At 37.0% G+C, this 19,128-nt stretch overlaps 1 protein-coding gene across 2 annotated transcripts; it reads right to left on the bottom strand.

Annotated features, from left to right (window-relative positions):
* Window positions 1-17,346, bottom strand: LOC139983182 (uncharacterized). 2 transcript variants are annotated; one of them, XM_071996564.1, is made up of 3 exons: window positions 16,912-17,346; window positions 11,541-12,573; window positions 1-905 (listed from the first exon to the last, which is right to left on the bottom strand). In XM_071996564.1, the coding sequence occupies exons 1-3, from the start codon at window positions 17,067-17,069 to the stop codon at window positions 876-878; spliced, it is 1,221 nt and encodes a 406-aa protein (XP_071852665.1). In that variant the 5' UTR covers window positions 17,070-17,346; the 3' UTR covers window positions 1-875. The 2 variants fall into 2 exon arrangements, with proteins under 2 accessions (XP_071852665.1, XP_071852666.1); XM_071996565.1 differs by lacking the exon at window positions 1-905 and adding an exon at window positions 13,895-14,060 and having other exon boundaries at window positions 10,668-12,573; window positions 16,912-17,020.
* Window positions 17,347-19,128: the final 1,782 nt, after the last annotated feature.

The following is a 19,128-nucleotide window of genomic DNA, read 5'->3' as shown; positions in this document are numbered from 1 at the left end:
TATCAATATTATTTCCTCTTTGCCTACTTTAGTGTTCACTAGCTTGAAATAAACTTACAGGCTTGAAATGAACATTAATATAATCAAAGAGAATCTAGCATTTCGTTTATCTGGCAACACTAAATAAAAATCTCGACAAACATAAGAAGAGAAATGGAATGACAATTATTTGTTCAAATTTCATACAATTTTGCAGCTCGCTTGTTTTCCAATAATTTTGAGCAATATTATGCCATGTTTTTTTTTTGTCTGCCATGTGCTATTGTGAAAGACAAATTTGATGGTATAATTGGTGTGCCATTGAGAAATGTAACCCTCATGTCCATAGAATTAAGCTTCTGTTCCCCTCAAAGTTGGAAGGCTGAAAACTATTTATATTGTCGCATCAGTGAAATCAGTATCGGTATTACCTGAAGTTGACGGAGTACTTGTTTACATGTTTAACTTCAGTTTCAATAATGTACACAGCCATGTACTGGAAGTTTAACATCCTAAGGTATAACAACGTGCATAATTCCAAGAAGAATTTTATAAGTTGTGTAAGAATGTCATACTTCGATGTATATGAAAATATTGGAATTATCGGAAATGGGTGTATTTAAATGTATTTTAATATTTTTAGAATGAATTAGCAACAGTTGAATTCAATACTTTCACTAACACCTCTAGTTGTCGGAATTAAGAATTAATACTTTGAGGAACTCTGCAACACTCGTTTATATTTTATATTCTCGGGACATATACCTTCTATAAATGTTTACGGTCTTAAGTTCAGATGTGATTTTCATGTCTCTTAAGTTTAATGAAAGACTGTCAATGTACAACATTTCTTGAATCATTTCAATTCCCACTAAATTGTTATCAAGTAATCGCTTTTAATTTCTCGAATCCCTTCGGGCAAAAATCTTCTCGTTTTGAAAAATTTCCATCCCTTTATCGTATAACATCATATCGAATTCTAAGGCCTTCATAACTTGTGGGTTTCTCATCAACGTATCTCTCAATTCTGATTTATTGGAAGAATGATCATAAACCTGGCTTAAATCTGTTTCGTATCGTCCTTCGTGAGTTTTCCGATCGCATTTACCCTCAAACGGTATGTTGTAGATGTGTGTAAGCATTTTCAAAGATGAACTGAAATGTTCAGTCATCCCAATAAATGCAAACCAGTTTTCCAAGTTAGCAGATATGTAGTCGAACAAAACTGTAAGTTCAGCAGAGGTCAGAACATTTGCAAAATATTGTCTCTGTCGGAACCAGCATTGGCTTACATTGGTCACATTTGTCACATTGGTTTGAAACTCTTTTAAAATATACTGATCACTGGTGCTAACCTTTTTTAAAGGCCAATCATTTAAACAAAATACAGGCTGGATAAGAAGTTGATAAAAGAAATAACTTCCCTGGTATATCGCCCATTCTTCCAAGGTAAATTTATCCACCCTCGTAGGGCCACAGAGTTGGTCCCCGCGGTTACGATGGCAATAGAAATATGAGGATATAACTCGTTCGATTGGATCTCTCATGAATGTAAAATATGAACATTTTCGGTTATCTGTAAAATAATCACACATTCCAAACGAATAGCCACCTATGAAATATTTCATTTGATTGTATTTTCTGCCCTCCCGTGTTCGTAAGTGAAGCTCCATTCTTCCAGGAGCATGTACTAGAAACGGCTCTGGTCCATCGATGATCCCTTTACGCTGCATTCTCCTCATGCAAGATTTGATCGTGGTTCCAGCTGCTTTGTTATGGTGAACAAATACAACGACGCCATTCGAGTAATCCCGTAGTGTAAGACCGCCTGGTTGTCCTTTGGTGAAGAAGTTTGGAAGTGGTGTACCTGAAGGACCGTAAAGTTGGACAAGAAACGTTCGACGTTCGTCGGACACCTCGACTATGTCACTTGGTGAGGTGGTAGAGGAACCGATCCTGAAAAGAGAACAATTATACTCATTTTGTACTACCAGGTGTACATGTGAATAGCCAAAAAGTGCGGCGGGGAGGGGGTGGTGTGTGTTTAAATGTAACTTAATATGGGTTACAATGCTACGAAAGCCCATTCGTGCCATCGACAATGTTTGGCCCATTAGAATATAATGTTGGTTCAGTTTTGGTCAAAGAAACAAATAGAGAACAAATCAGTATGTTGTAACTTGTTTTTCAAATCCTTCGATATAAATGTCAAAAAGTTCTATTTGGCTTTCATAACAGTTTATGAATCTGACGTAGAAGATTATTACAGTAACAGATAATTTAATTTGATTTTAAAAGACTAGTTAATCAGAGAGAACAGATCAATTTCATATATCGTAACAGATTAATTAATCTGCCATATCAGTTAAGTCATTCTGTCGTAGCATATTGGTAAACCTGTTGTAACAGAATATTTAATCTGTCATAACAGATTATTTAATCTGTCATAACAGATTAGTTCATCTTTCATAACAGATTAGTTAATCTGTCGAACCATCTATTGTATTGTCGTAACAGATTAGTTAATCTGCCGCAAGAGATTAGTAGATCTGTCTTTACATATTAGTATATTTGTGGTAACATATTAGTTTATCTGGTGTGAAAGATTTTACTGTCGAAGCAGTGCATTAGTTTTGAATCGATAGTTGAAGAGCAGGACACAAAACCAGCAATTTCTTATCGATGTCGTACGTACATACCAAATATTTGCTTTATACCTTTGGTCCACTGAACAATTTGGTACATATACATTCCTACAGCTGTATCATTTGACGTAAATGTTTTCAATATTTTGAGCAAGGGGAGCAAGAAGCATAGAAAGGCTTTGGCTGTTTGTCACGTTAAGCATTGCGCAATACGTATACCACGATTCTATGATATAAACTCTTTCATATAAAAACATTCCGTTCGCTTGGGGTGGGGGGGGGGGAATAAGGATCATTTTTCAACAGGCCCTATGGTTTATGCACATATCTATTGCTGAGCTCAGTTACCATCTTTACACAGTCCAGCACCCGTGGCTATTTATTAACTATTTTCATTTCGTGCTCAACTTTATTGACAACAATCGCATCAACATGTTGACCACCATCCTACTACTACAATACTAATAAGCCTAACATAGGTATATAGCTACGTATTGTACTGAAGGCTGGGATACGTAAGTACCTTCTAATATATATAACTCAAACGATGCGGAATTCATCGCCTTGACCAACTGCTATCTTTATAGACCAAATCTTTTGAACAATAGGTAACTTACCATGTGTTGAAGTGGCATTCTTTATATTTTCAGTAATTGGAACTACTGTTAAATCCCATGATGGTATCCGCATTTGTTCGGCAAACTCGCCGTACGGTCGTATGTTAGAATACCAGCCTCTGTTTGATTTATTGAACACTACTTGCACACTTCGCAGTTACGTACCTTGTGTGTAGAGTGTGCGTATTGTAGTAATTAGGTCGCCATAGTCAGCACAATCATAAGAAAAACTGATTTTTCGCAGAATATTGCTTTTTAGTTTACAAGATATAAATCATATGTTTGACGGAGAGCAATCGTAACACATCTTAAAGCATTTCAATACTTCTGTAATTAAACAAACACGAAACGAAAAACTAATAACCTGGTCACGTGATCTTTGTTAACAACTGTTGCATATCCATTAGCTATTTCATGGTGATCTGTCACTTGATTTTCGTATGAAAGAACAGTCAAGTCCGATAAAACTATACTGAACCAATCGGCACCGCTTTAGCAAGCTTACAAAATAATCAATCTAAAACCGTTTTCCAGAAGCAACCATATTCGCTTTGATCAAGTAAGAGCGTTGTGAGTAAACGAGAACCAACATGGACTTTCGAGGGTTTGAGGATAATTTCCACTGAAAACAAATGTTATGAACGGTTTATTTTCAAACACTCAGTCCGACACGAAACTGAACGAAGGTTGATGTATTTAACGTTGCTGAATATATTACTCTTCCAATTAACAGAAACTGGGCGCCCCAATGTAATTAATGGAGGAGAGAGTCGATTACCACAGAAATCACACATTGAACCACGTACTTAAGGGACCCGCCGGATAGCATACGGAAAATGCGACTTTTCCAATGTCCCGGCTCTTGAAAGCGGGGTTGGGCAGTATCATGTTTCTGACTTCGCTTTCCAAGTAGACATGCACTCTGTTACGTATTTGGATGCCTCATCTGGATTTTAGGTTCAAACACCGTGTTGACACACGCAACTATTCGAATTTACAATTTAGACTTGTGATCTCCCACTCATAACAGCACACTGTTCTAGATTTCATGAGGATTTAGATGTAATTTTGTGGGAATTAAAAGAAATTTTTAATATTCTCCTGATGGCCATGCATGTTTGTTATTAATCATCTTACAAACTTGAATATGTTGCAGTTTGGTTATAGTCTTCTAATTCTTCCCAGTCTGGTGGTTTCTCCCTTCTTTATATATTGAAACAGGTTTAACAAATAATGAATAATTTCTCATGGCAGATTAAATACTCTGTCAGATTATTTAATGTTTACCTTACAGTTCCTTATACCTACATGCAGGTAGGCACCGTGTACGTACCTCTTCCACCGGGAAGCGGACTCGCTACGACAATAACTATGTGTTCACAATAGTTTATATGCGATCAAGTCATGTGGTAAAGCCATTGTCGACAGCTTAGGTGGTGACTTTGGTGGGAACGTTTGACGTTGACTCTCACTGTCTAAAGTATATGGGGCTTACATTTCGCAAAACGATACAACAAAGTATCATGTCAACACACAAGGTTACAAGGTTATGTCAGCAACAGTTAAGGGTGTGTTGAAAACCTTGGATAAAAATCTTAAACTCACAATACCAGATTATACGCTTACACTATACGACCCATAACAATGAACAATGAATAAAGACACCTTCCCTTGTATAGCCTAACCTGGTATATAATTGTTGCACAGTGATGCGTGAAGTGTAACGTTAGGCAATAAACAGAAACTGTCAGGCTTGATAAGACAGAGTTGATTATACCTTTAGATTGCAAACATTAAGGCGTTTTTTAAATAAAGGTGAGAAAAGCAGTTCTCTCTATTGTTGAGAAGCAAGAAATGACGAAAGGTCACTAAATAAGGTGACAAAGTAATACACAGTTCAAAATAATTGTTGGATACAGTAAGCAGAAGATTGCGACATTTACCCACAACTTGACAATTAATCTAGAAACCTTGTGTATGATAGCTATATGATGTAGCATGGCAGAAGGGAAATCACGAGAAAAAATAGCCTTTTAAGAAGAAAGAAAAATTCTTCAACTTATTATGACCTCTATATACCTAGCATACTATGTAGTAAGTTTTGTATATAAATCGTTACAAATATTTTACCTATACACTCTGTAAGCAGTTGAGCAAAATAAAAAGTTCAGTACACTTATGTTTGGTAAAATGTGTGCAATTATTTTACAAACCTTCCGATTTTCATGAGTAAAAGTTCGCTGTATGGGCTACGTACAATCAATATTCGCGAATTGCTCAATTGTTTAGGAAGACGAGTATTAGCCTATCAACAAGATCATGATATAGGCTAGACTCGGCCTAGGTTTGGATATGGTTATCGCGTGTAGATGACGCAAAGGCTAAGCATTACGGTATATGCAGGTATATGTGGTTTATACAAAGTTAGTACAGCTACATGGCGAACAATGCAAGACGTGACGTGAACATAAGTTTGACCAGGCCTATATACTGTCGTTTACAGTATATGTCAGTATATATATGGAGCGAGTGAACACATACGCCGGCTAGTCACTCTACTTATAGTTTCTCTACATAAGGCTATATGGACTTCCGGAGTAGATATATGTCTAGTTTGAAGCCTGATAGCGAGCAACAGTTTTTATCATTAAAACGTGTTTCTTTTTGTATTTTCGAGTGGAACATATTACTCTGTCATGGGAATAACACCTGATAATAGTGCAGAAGTATATGCATGCACATTTCGGTGCAAATCGAAAATCTTGCAGGGATGTACTACTGATTCCTAGCACTTCCGCACACACTATACAACCTATAACTATGGTCCCTCCAGATCCCATAGGATTATTTGTTTTCAGCTAGCAAAATAATAATTGAAGGAACAAATCAATTTTGTTATCAAATTTGTACATGTATATGGATACCATATTTCGTCTACCATGTTTGAATATTCTGTTTTTAATGATAGCGTTGAAGTATGATATACTAACTTGTACTTACTCTGTTCCTTGCCGAGGAGCTATTTGCCGCCAGTTTGATTTTTGCAGCTTGGTCGCGACACTAATCCAAGAATGATGACTTGAAAAACACAACAATATCATTAACAAAGTAACACTCAAAACCGAGTATATGAAACGAGAATGCCCGTAACCCATCATCTTGTAAAGCCATTAACAGACTAGTTCCGAGTTAAAGCTGCAACAGAGACATTATTGTTACGTTCACTTTTTCATTATTTTTTGGGGGCACAAAAAACGTCATCGCGTGCAGTTTGAATTCGGTCAACCATAACGTTTGCTTAAGAGCCAAATCACTGTCATGCGCGAGTGAAACTTTATTCTGCAGTGTGGTATAACTGTCAGCGAGTAAGATATAGTAAACAGTCTTAATATATATCTCCAGATATATTATGGACTCTACAGGGACATGATATAGTTCGTACTTGACGAAGCGGGTATAGAATAGTTTGTGATATGAGGACCTGCAGTAACGCACTGTTTAGAAAGAAGTGACCCCATGACGTCACACACTGGTGAGACCTGGTCTTAATATGTACAAGCCTAAGCGGGGAACTTCAAACTGCGTTCCCTTTTCGGAATTAACATGTGACAGTAAAGTTCAGACCAAAATTTCAATGGGTTCTTCACATCAAGAGACCCAAGTCTATCGGAATCACAACATCACAGCCAAAACGGAATTACGAGCTGAAAACGATCCCTACAGAATAGAAAAGCACACAAACACACGCAAACTAAATGAAATACATTAAGCAACAACCACATCTAAACATCAAAAGGGTAGGTGGTCATGGACTGCTCGTAGTAGTGATAAAGCAATTGTGTATCATTACTATTCCTAATTACGAGGAAACGCATTGACAGAGACGGTGTCTCATTGCGTGTTTGTAATCTTCGAATTGTAATTTCCAGGCACTTTTGATGTCTGTCAAATAAGTCTTTGTTAGATTAATTATAAATGAAGGCCTCACTGGGCATGGGCGCAGATCCTGGTGGGGTCAGCGGGACGCGTCCCCACCAACTTTGTCAGTGGTGGGGACATGATGTAACGTGTTCCCACCAATTGTCTTGACCAAACGCTGTATTTCAAGTTACTCTGTATTAAACTTTGGTGCAGTTTGATGCAGCATTTTGTGAAAATGACATGCAGCAGTTCTCATTTTATGATATTTATCCACAATTTTTAAATATTGGACGGACATCGCATTTGCGGCAGTCTATAATTGTTTACTGGATAGGACCCCAAACCCATCGTATATACAAAAGTCTAATTGGTTTTCTTTGTCCCCTGAATTTTTTCTGCAGACGCCCATGTATTTCCCCAGACTAAATATCTAAGCCATGATATCTAGAATTTAAAGAGGTTTGTGAGCATCATTTATTTATTTATTTACTTTACAAAATTTCTATAGCGCCTTATCCAATCAGAAATTGCTCTAAGGCGCTTTACAGTAAAATACAAACAAACATGATATACAAATATATAAATCGATCATGTAAGGTATAAAAGGGGTAGAAAATTTGTTATATACCATCTGACAATAAATTGTATAAAAAAACTGCAAATGGGAAATCGAAATTTATACAAACAAATTCTTAAAATTTAAAATATATAAATATGTGTAAAATTAAAATTTTAAAAGCGCTATAAATGCAAAATGGAAAATGCGTTGTAATAATGTGACAATATAAATAGTATAGAAAGCACGGTTAATGGAATGCAGATCTAAATAGAAAGGTTTTGACTAGTTATTTTAAATTCATCTATATTTTTGGCACACTTAGCTTCCTCCGATAACCTGTTCCATAATGTCGCAGATGAGTAATCGAAACGCCTGTTTCCGTATGTAGAAGTTTCAATGACAGGTTTGGTAAGTAAGGACTTGGATTCTGAGCGTAGAGATCGAGTAGGCTTGTATTTATGTATTAATTCAGAGAGGCAGATAGGGGCTAAACCATTAAGTGACTTATATGTATATAACAGAATCTTATAATTGAACCTGCAATGAATAGGCAACCAATGTAAGTCACGTAATACAGTTGTAATATGCTCGTGTCTACGAGTGCGACTTACAAGCCGTGCAGCGCGATTCTGAACTCGCTGAAGGCGATCGGTCAGCTTGTGAGGCAGGCCATATAGCAGGGCATTGCAGTAATCCAGTTTTGACCTCACAAGGGCATGGATTAAAGTCTTACACGCATCATCTGAGATATACCTTCTAATTTTGCCAATATTTCGGATCTGCCAATAACAGGACTTACAGATAGAGTCAACTTGATTATCCATGGTAAGACTGTGATCAAGATATATACCTAAATTCTTTACTTTAGGAACTGAACATATGGTGTTAGATCCCATATTTATATACAAGTCTTGAATAGCATGACCCTGAAATTTTGGTGAAAATACAATGAACTCAGTTTTGTCCTGATTAAGTTCAAACAATTAGCCCGCATCCAACTGCCTATATCTGAAAGGCATGCTTGGAGCTTTAATGATACATCATTCCAGGACTCAAGGGCACCAAAATTCAAATACAATTGCGTATCATCAGCATAACAATGATGGTTGATGTTATGGCGCTGAATTATTTCTCCAACTGCACGGGTAAACATACAATATATCAAAGGACCAAGTACAGATCCATGTGGTACCCCAAACCTTAGCTATTTCTCATCAGATATAACATTATCAATTTGTATACATTGCACTCTGTCCCTAAAATAGGACTTAAACCATTTTAATGAGTTTGACGCAATTCCAAAAGTATGTTGGAAACGATTAAATAAGATATCATGATCACTAAGATCGAAGGCTGCCGATAGGTCCAAAATGACCATCATTGTTTGGGACCTCTTGTCAAGAGCTGCAGCAATATCGTTATGTACTCTTAGTAAAGCTGACTCAGTTGAATGGTACTGGCGATATGCAGATTGGATATTAACATGCAAAGCATTGGCATTTCAGTGATGTTGAAGGCGTATTGCAACAACTTTTTCTACGAGTTTGGATATAAAAGGTAAATTTGATACAGGTCGGCAGTTTTTAAACACTTCTTTATTCATACCAGGCTTTTTGAGCAGTGGTTTAATAATAGAACGCTTAAATCAAGACGGCACCTTTGATTCAATGAGTGATTGGTTTATGATGGCGGTTATAATTGGCAGGGGTGCATCGATACATTGCTTCAATAGCCAGGTATGTATAGGATCCAAACTGCAGGACTTTGTTGGGGAGCTTGTAATTAGCTTCCGTACCTCTTCTTCGGTGGCAGGAGAGAAAGATTCTAGAGGACAACCACCAAAAATACTATCGTCTGCCATTATGTCTACACTGGGCGTGACATCACAAGTATCATATTCCTCACGAATAGCTGCTACCTTGTTTATAAAGAAATCACCAAACTGATTAGCAAGACTTTCATTAGGTCTGGGAAGTGTTATTTTCGACGATCTGGGAGGTATATTTGCCAACAAATTTCATGTACGTTTCGCGCAAACCCATGGTCGCGCTCCGTTTAGATAGTATCAGAGAACAGACACGCGTCCCCACCATTATCCAAGACTGATCTGCGCCCATGTCACTGGGGTTATTAAAAGGATCGAAACGGCCAGATGCTACCCACATAAGTCGTTTGTCATTAAGTCAAGATTCGTCCTTGTCAAGCTTGTATTCATGATGCATGGACTGGTGGAATCGGGAGGGGGTGGGGGGACGGGGGGAAGAAAGAGTTAAATGGGGAGGAGATCAAGTCCAATAGTAGCATTGAAAAGATAAAGCTCGCAAAAGATAGCAAAAATAATGTTCATTAACATAATGTACCACAGAACATAAAATTGAACAGCTATCTATTTTGGTGGGTGTCACAAAATTCGACGGACTCTTGACATCTATCTTCAAAGTTTCTAATAAAAGTGGAAATTTTGCTGTAGCGTAATCACACGTGGATCGAGGCTGTGAGGTTGTTCAAAATATTAGTTATCACAAATCTGCGTTGAGACTTAATTATGTTGCTAATTTATAGTCTAAATATGCCTCACAATTCATCATCTGACATCATTCCCAGGGTTGGGGAGACCTTATCGGACCCTCTCTACATAAGAATCGGGCTAAACGACTCAATGACTACACATATTCCTTCATAAAATCATAAATCCACCTCTTTTCTCTATTCTCTAAAAGTTGATGCCCCGACATTAATATGTCATATGAATTGAGAATTTGCCCCGTCCCCCAGATATGAAGTCTTTTTCACGTCAATATAACCTTACATGTTGTGACACTTGCTCTTAACGGGACTATATAGTGACACGAAACTACTAGCTAATCTAAGTTGAGACTACAAAAAATATAACAGGACAGAATTCAGTATTTATTTACAAGTTTGTAATATCAATTTTATTTCCTCTTTGCCTACTTTAGTGTTCACAAGCTTGCAATATAAACTTACAGGCTTGAAATTCACATTAGTATAATCAGAGAGAATCTAGCATTTCGTTTATCTGGCAACACTAAATAAAAAGCTCGCCAAACATAAGAAGAGACTGAAATGGAATGACGATTATTTGAGCAAATCTCATAAAATTTTGCAGCTCGCTTGTTTTTCAAAATTTTGAGCAATATTATGCCATGTTTTTTAGGGGTTGGTTTTTTCTGCCATGTGTTATTGTGAAAGACAAAGTTGGTGGTATAACTGGTATGCCATTGAGAAATGCAACCGTCATGTCCATAGAATTAAGCTTCTGTTCCGCTCAAAGTTGGAAGATTGAAAACTACAACTGTTATTGTCGCATCAGTGAAATCAGTATCGGTATTACTTGAAGTTGACAGAGTATTTCTTTACTTGTTTAACTTCAGTTTCAACAATGCATACAGCCATGTATTGGAAGTATAACATCCTAAGGTATAAGAACGTGCAAAATTCCAAGAAGAATTTTAGAAGCCGTGTAAGAATATAATACCTCGATGAATGTGAAAGTATTGGAATTTATCGGAAATATTTACATGTATTTGAGTATTTTTTAGAATGAATTAGCAACAGTTGAATTCAATACTATAACTAACACCTCTAGCTGTCGGAAATAAGAATTAATACTTTGAGGGACTCTGCAACACTCGTTTATATTTTATATTCTCGGGACATATACGTTCTATAAATGTTTACGCTCTTAAGTTCAATGAAAGAGTGTCAATGTACAACATTTCTTGAATCATTTTTAATTCTCACTAAATTGTTATCAAGTAATCGCATTTAATTTCTCGAACCCCTTCGGGCAAAAACCTTCTCCTCGTTTTGAAAAATTTCCATCCCTTTATCGTATAACAACATATCAAATTCTAAGGCCTTCATAACTTGTGGGTTTCCCATCAACGTATCTCTTAATTCTGATTTGTTGGAAGAATGATCATTAACCTGGCTTAAATCTGTTTTGTATCGTCCTTCGTTAGTTTTCCGATCGCATTTATCCTCAAACGGTATGTTGTAGATGTGTGTAAGCATTTTCAAAGATGAACTGAAATATTCAGTCATCCCAATAAATGCAAACCAGTTTTCCAAGTTAGCAGATATGTAGTCGAACAAAACTGTTAGTTCAGCAGAGGTCAGAACATTTGCAAAATATTGTCTCTGTCGGAACCAGCATTGTCTTACATTGGTCACATTTGTCACATTGGTTTGAAACTCTTTTAAAATATACTGATCACTGGTGCTAACCTTTTTTAAAGGCCAATCTTTTAAACAAAATACAGGCTGGATAAGAAGTTGATAAAAGAAATAACTACCCTGGTATATCGCCCATTCTTCCAAGGTAAAGTTATCCACCCTAGTAGGGCCACAAAGTTGGTCCCCGCGGTTACGATGGCAATAGAAGTATGAGGATATAACTCGTTCGATTGGATCTCTCATGAATGTAAAATATGAACATTTTCGGTTATCTGTAAAATAATCACACATTCCAAACGAATAGCCACCCATGAAATATTTCATTTGCTTGTATTTTCTGCCCTTTCGTGCTCGTAAGTGAAGCTCCATTCTTCCAGGAGCATGTACTAGAAACGGCTCTGGTCCATCGATGATCCCTTTACGCTGCATTCTCCTCATGCAAGATTTGATCGTGGTTCCAGCTGCTTTGTTATGGTGAACAAATACAACGACGCCATTCGAGTAATCACGTAGTGTAAGACCTCCTGGTTTTCCTTTGGTGAAGAAGTTTGGAAGTGGTGTTCCTGAAGGACCGTAAAGTTGGACAAGTAACGTTCGACGTTCGTCGGACACCTCGACCCTGTCACTTGGTGAGGTGGTAGAGGAACCGATCCTGAAAAGAGAACAATTAAACTCATTTTGTACTACCAGGTGTACATGTGAATGGGCAAAAAGGAGGGGGAGGGGGTGGTGTGTGTTTAAATGTAACTTAATATGGGTTACAATGCTACGAAAGCCCATTCGTGCCATCGACAATGTTTGGCCCATTGGAAATAATGTTGGTTCAGTTTTGGTCAAAGAAACAAATAGAGAACAAATCAGTATGTTGTAACTTGTTTTTCAATCCGTCGATATAAATGTCATAACGTACTATTAAGCTTTCATAACAGTTTATGAATCTGACGTAGAAGATCATTGCATAAGCAGTAACAGATAATTTAATTTGATTTTAAGAGATTGGTTAATCAGAGATAACAGATCAATTTCATATATCGTAACAGATTAATTAATCTGCCATATCGGTTTAGTCATTCTGTCCTAGCATATTGGCAAACCTGTTGTAACAGATTATTTAATCTGTCATAACATATAAGTTAATCTTTCAAAACATATAAGTTAATCTGTCATAACAGATTTGTTAATCTGTCGAACCATCTATTGTATTGTCGTAACAGATTAGTTAATCTGCCGCAAGAGATTAGTAGATCTGTCTTTATATATTAGTATACTTGTGGTAACATATTAGTTTATCTGCTGTGAAAGATTATTTTACTGTCGAAGCAGTGCATTAGTTTTGAATCGATAGTTGAAGAGCAGGATACAAAACCAGCACTTTCTTATCGATGTAGTACGTACATACCAAATATTTGCTTTATAGCTTATGTCCACTGAACAATTTGGTACATATACATTCCTCCAGCGTTAATGTATGATTTGACGTTAATGTTTTCAATATTTTGACCAAGGGGAGCAAGAAGCATATAGAAAGGCTCTGGCTGTTTGTCACTTTAAACATTGCGCAATACGTATACCACGATTCTATGATGTAAACTCGTTCATATAAAAACATTCCGTTCGCTTGGGGTGGGGGGGGGGTAATGATCATTTTTCAACAGGCCCTATATATGGTTTATGCACATATCTATTGATCAGCTCAGTTACCATCTTTACACAGTCCAGCACCCGTGGCTATTGATTAACTATTTTCATTTCGTGCTCAACTTTATTGACAACAATCGCATCAACATGTTGACCACCATCCTACTACTACAATACTAATAAGCCTAACATAGGTATATAGCTACGTATTGTACTGATAGGCTAGGATACGTTAGTACCTTCTAATATATATATGACTCAAACGATGCGGAATTCATCACCTTGACCAACTGCTACCTTTATAGACCAAATCTGTTGAACAATAGGTAACTTACCATGTGTTGAAGTGGCATTCTTTATATTTTTCAGTGATTGGAACTACTGTTAAATCCCATGATGGTAACCGCATTTGTTCGGCAAACTCGCCGTACGGTCGTATATTAGAATACCAGCCTATGTGTGTTTTAGTGAACACTTCTTGTACACTTCGCAGGAACGTACCTTGTGTGTAGAGAGTGTGTATTGTAATTAGGTCGCCATAGTCAGCATAATCATAAGAAAAACTAATTTTTTCGCAGAATATTGCTTTCTAGTTTACAAGATATTAATCATATGTTTGACGGAAAGCAATCGTAACAAATCTTAAAGCATTTCAATACTTATGTAATTAAACAAACACGAAACGAAAAACTAATAACCTGGTCACGTGATCCTTGTTGATCAACTGTTGCATATCCATTAGCTATTTAATGGTGATCTGTCACTTGATTTTCGTATGAAAGAACAGTCAAGTCCGATAAAACTATACTGAACCAATCGGCACCGCTTTAGCAAGCTTACAAAATATTCAATCTAAAACCGTTTTCCAGAAGCAACCATATTCGCTTTGATCAAGTAAGAGCGTTGTGAGTAAACGAGAACCAACATGGACTTTCGAGGGTTTGAGGATAATTTCCACTGAAAACAAATGTTATGTACGGTTTATTTTCAAACACTCAGTCCGACACGAAACTGAACGAAAGTTGATGTATTTAACGTTGCTGGACACATTAGTCTTCCAATTAACATAAACTGGGCACCCAATGTAATTATTGGAGGAGAAAGTCGATTACCACAGAAATCACACATTGAGCCAATTACTTAAGGGGCCCCGCCGGATAGCATACGGAAAATGCGACTTTTCCAAATGTCCCGGCTCTTGAAAGTGGGGTTGGGCAGTATCATGTTTTTGACCTCGCTTTCCAAGTAGACATGCACTCTGTTACGTATTTTGATGCCTCATCTGGATTTTAGGTTCAAACACCGTGTTGACACACGCAACTATTCGAATTGACAATTTAGACTTGTGATATCCCACTCATAACAGCACATTGTCCTGGATTTCATGAGGATTTAGATGTAATTTTGTGGGAATTTAAAGAAATTTTTAATATTCTCCTGATGGCCATGCATGTTTGTTATTAATCATCTTACAAACTTGAAGATGTTGCAGTTTGGTTATAGTCTTCTAATTCTTCCCAGCCTGGTGGTTTCTCCTTTGTTTATATATATAATTTGAAACAAGTTTACTAAATAATGAATAATTTCTTACGGCAGATTAAATACTCTGTCAGATTATTTAATATTTATCTTACAGTTCTTTATACCAACATGCAGGTATAGGTACATTGTACGTACCTCTTCCACCGGGAAGCGGACTCGATACGACAATAACTATGTGTTCACAATAGCTGTATATGCGATCAAGTCATGTGGTAAAGCCATTGTCGACAGCTTAGGAGGCTACTTTGGCGGGAATGTTTGATGTTGACTCTCACTGTCTAAAGTATATGGGGCCTACATTTCGCAAAACGATACAACAAGGTATCATATCAACACACAAGGTTACAAGGTTATGCCAGTAGCAACAGTACAGGGTGTGTTGAAAACCTTGGATAAAGATCTTAAACTCACAATACCAGATTATACGCTTACACTACAACCCGTAATTGAACAATGAGTAAAGACACCTTCCCTGGTATAGCCTAACCTGCTATATAATTGTTGCACAGTGATGCGTGAAGTGTAACGCTAGGCAATAACCAGAAACTGTCAGACTCGATAAGACAGAGCTGATTATATCTTTAGATTGCAAACATTAAGGCGTTAAATAAAGGTGAGAAAAGCAGTTCTCTATATGGGTGCGAAGCAAGAAATGACGAAGGGTCTTTCAATTAGGTGAAAAAGTAATACACGGTTCAAAATAATTGTTGGATACAGTAGCCTAACCTGAAGATTGCGACATAAACCCACAACTTGACAATTAATCTAGAAACCTTGCGTATGATAGCTATATGATGTATCATGGCAGAAGGGAAACCATGAGAAAAGTAGCCTATTAAGAAAACTGAAGAAAAATTCTTCAACTTATTATGACCTCTATATACCTATCATACTATCTAGTAAGTTTTGTATGTAAATTGATACAAATATTTTACTTATTACACTCTGTAAGCAGTTGAGCAAAAGAAAAAGTTCAGTACACATATGTTAGGTAAAATGTGTGCAATTATTTTACAAAACTTTCGATTTTCATGAGTAAAAGTTCGCTGTATGGGCTAAGTACAATCAAGATTCGCGAATTGCTCAATTGTTTAGGAAGACGAGTATTTAGCCTATCAACAAGATCATGATATAGGCTAAACTCCGCGTAGGTTTGGATATGGTTATCGCGTGTAGATGACGCATAGGCTAAGCATTACGGTATATGCAGGTATATGTGGTTTATATAATCCTATACAACTATATGGCGAACAATGCAGGGCGTGACGTGAACATAAGTTTGACCAGGCCTATATACTGTCGTTTACAGTATATGTCAGTATATATATGGAGCGAGTGAACACATACGCCGGCTAGTCACTCTACTTATAGTTTCTCTACATAAGGCTATATGGACTTCCGGAGTAGATATATGTCTAGTTTGAAGCCTGATAGCGAGCAACATTTTTTATCATTAAAACGTTTTTCTTTTTGTATTTTCGAGTGGAACATATTACTCTGTCATGGGAATAACACCTGATAGTAGTGCAGAAGTATATGCATGCACATTTCGGTGCAAATCGAACCAATCGAAAATCTTGCAGGGATGTGCTACTGATTCCTAGCACTTCCGCACATACTACACCTTACTATATGATCCCTCCAGATCCCGTAGGATTTTGTTTTCAGCTAGCAAAATAATAATTGAAGGAACAAATCAATTTTGTTATCAAATTTGCACATGTATATGGATACCATATTTCGTCTACCATGTTTGAATATTCTGTTTTTAATGATAGCGTTCAAGTATGATATACTAACTTGTACTTACTCTGTTCCTTGCCGAGGAGCTATTTGCCGCCAGTTTGATTTTTGCAGCTTGGTCGCGACACTTATCCAAGAATGATGACTCGAAAAACACCACAATATCATTAACAAAGTAACACTCAAAACCGAGTATATGAAACGAGAATGCCCGTAACCCATCATCTTGTAAAACCATTAACAGACTAGTTCCGAGTTAAAGCTGCAACAGAGACACATATTGTTACCTTCACTTTTTCATTATTTTTGGGGGAAACCAAAAACGTCATCGCGTGCAGTTTGAATTCGGTCAACCATAACGTTTGCTTAAGAGCCAAATAACTGTCATGGAAGCTTTATTCTGCAGTGTGGTATAACTGTCAGCGAGTAAGATATAGTATACAGTCTTAACATATATCTCCAGATATATTATGGACTCTACAGGGACATGATATAGTTCGCACTTGACGAAGCAGGTATAGATTACTTTGTGATATGAGGACCTGCAGAAACGCACTTTTTAGAAAGAAGTGACCGCATTACGTCACGCGCTGGTGAGAGGCAATCGATCATAACATGTACAAGACTAAGGGGAACATCAAACTGCGTTCCCTTTTCGGAATTAACATGTGACAGTAAAGTTCACACCAAAAGTTCAATGGGTTCTTCACATCAAGAGACCCAAGTCTATCAGAATCAAAACATCACAGCTAAAACGGAAATACGAGCAGAAAACGATCCCTACAGAATAGAAAAGCACACAAACACACGCAAAACAAATGAAGCAACAACCACATCTAAACATCAACAGGGTAGGTGGTTATGGACTGTTCGTAGTAGTGATAAAACCATTGTGTATCACTACTATTCCTAATTACGAGGAAACGCATTGACAGAGACGGTGTCTCACAGCGTGTTTGTAATCTTCGAATTGCAATTTCCAGGCACTTTTGATGTCTGTCAAATAAGTCTTTGTTAGATTAATTATAAATGAAGGCCTCACTGGGCATGGTCGCAGATCCTGGTGGGGACAGCGGGACGCGTCCCCACCAACTTTTTCAGTGGTGGGGACATGATATAGGCCTACCCTGTCCCCACCAATTTGACTTGACCAAATGCTGCATTTTAAATTCCCCTGTATTAAACTTTGGTTCAGTTTGATACAGCATTTTGTGAAAATGACATGCAGCAGTTCTCATTTTATTATATTTATCCACAGTTTTAAATATTGGACGGAAATCGCATTTGCCGCAGTCTATAATTGTTTATTGGATCATGAGGACCCCAAACCCATCGTATATACAAAAGTCTAATTGTATTATTTGTCCCCTGATTTTTTGTTTTGCAGACGCCCATATATTTCTCCAAACTAAATTTCTGAGCAATGATATCTAAAATTTAAGAAGGTTTGTGAGCATCATTTATTTATTTATTTTACAAAATTTCTATAGCGCCTTATCCAATCAGAAATTGCTCTTAAAGGCGCTTTACAGTCTGTAAAATACAAACAAACATGATAATTATACAAATATATAAATCGATCATGTAAGGTATAAAAGGGGTAGACAATTTGTTATATACCATCTGACAATAAATTGTATAATAAAAACTGCAAATGGGAAATCGAAAATTATACAAACAAATCCTTAAAATTTAAAATATATGAATAAGTGTAAAATTTAAATTTGAAAAGCGCTATAAATGCAAAATGGCAAATGCGTTGTAATAATATGTGACAATATAAATAGTATAGAAAGCACGATTAATGGAATGCAGATCTAAATAGAAAGGTTTTGATTAGTTATTTTATATTCATCTATATTTTTGGCACACTCAGCTTCCTCCGATAACCTGTTCCATAATGTCGCAGATGAGTAATCGAAACGCCTGTTTCCGTATGTAGAAGTTTTAATGATAGGTTTGGTAAGTAAGGACTTGGATTCTGAGCGTAGAGATCGAGTAGGCTTGTATTTATGTATTAATTCAGAGAGGTAGATTGGGGCTAAACCATTAAGTGACTTATATGTATAATTGAACCTGCAATGAATAGGCAACCAATGTAAGTCACGCAATACGGGTGTAATATGCCACTCGTGTCTACGAGTGCGACTTACAAGCCCGGTGCAGCGCGATTCTGAACTCGCTGAAGGCGATCGGTCAGCTTGTGAGGCAGGCCATATAGCAGGGCATTGCAGTAATTCAGTTTTGATGTCACAAGGGCATGGATCAAAGTCTTACACGCATC

The sequence above is a fragment of the Apostichopus japonicus genome, chromosome 16 (genome assembly GCF_037975245.1).
Source record: "Apostichopus japonicus isolate 1M-3 chromosome 16, ASM3797524v1, whole genome shotgun sequence".
NCBI classification, from domain to species: domain Eukaryota; kingdom Metazoa; phylum Echinodermata; class Holothuroidea; order Aspidochirotida; family Stichopodidae; genus Apostichopus; species Apostichopus japonicus.
Note: the sequence above shows the minus strand (reverse complement) of the source record. Positions and strands in the feature narration are given on the sequence as shown.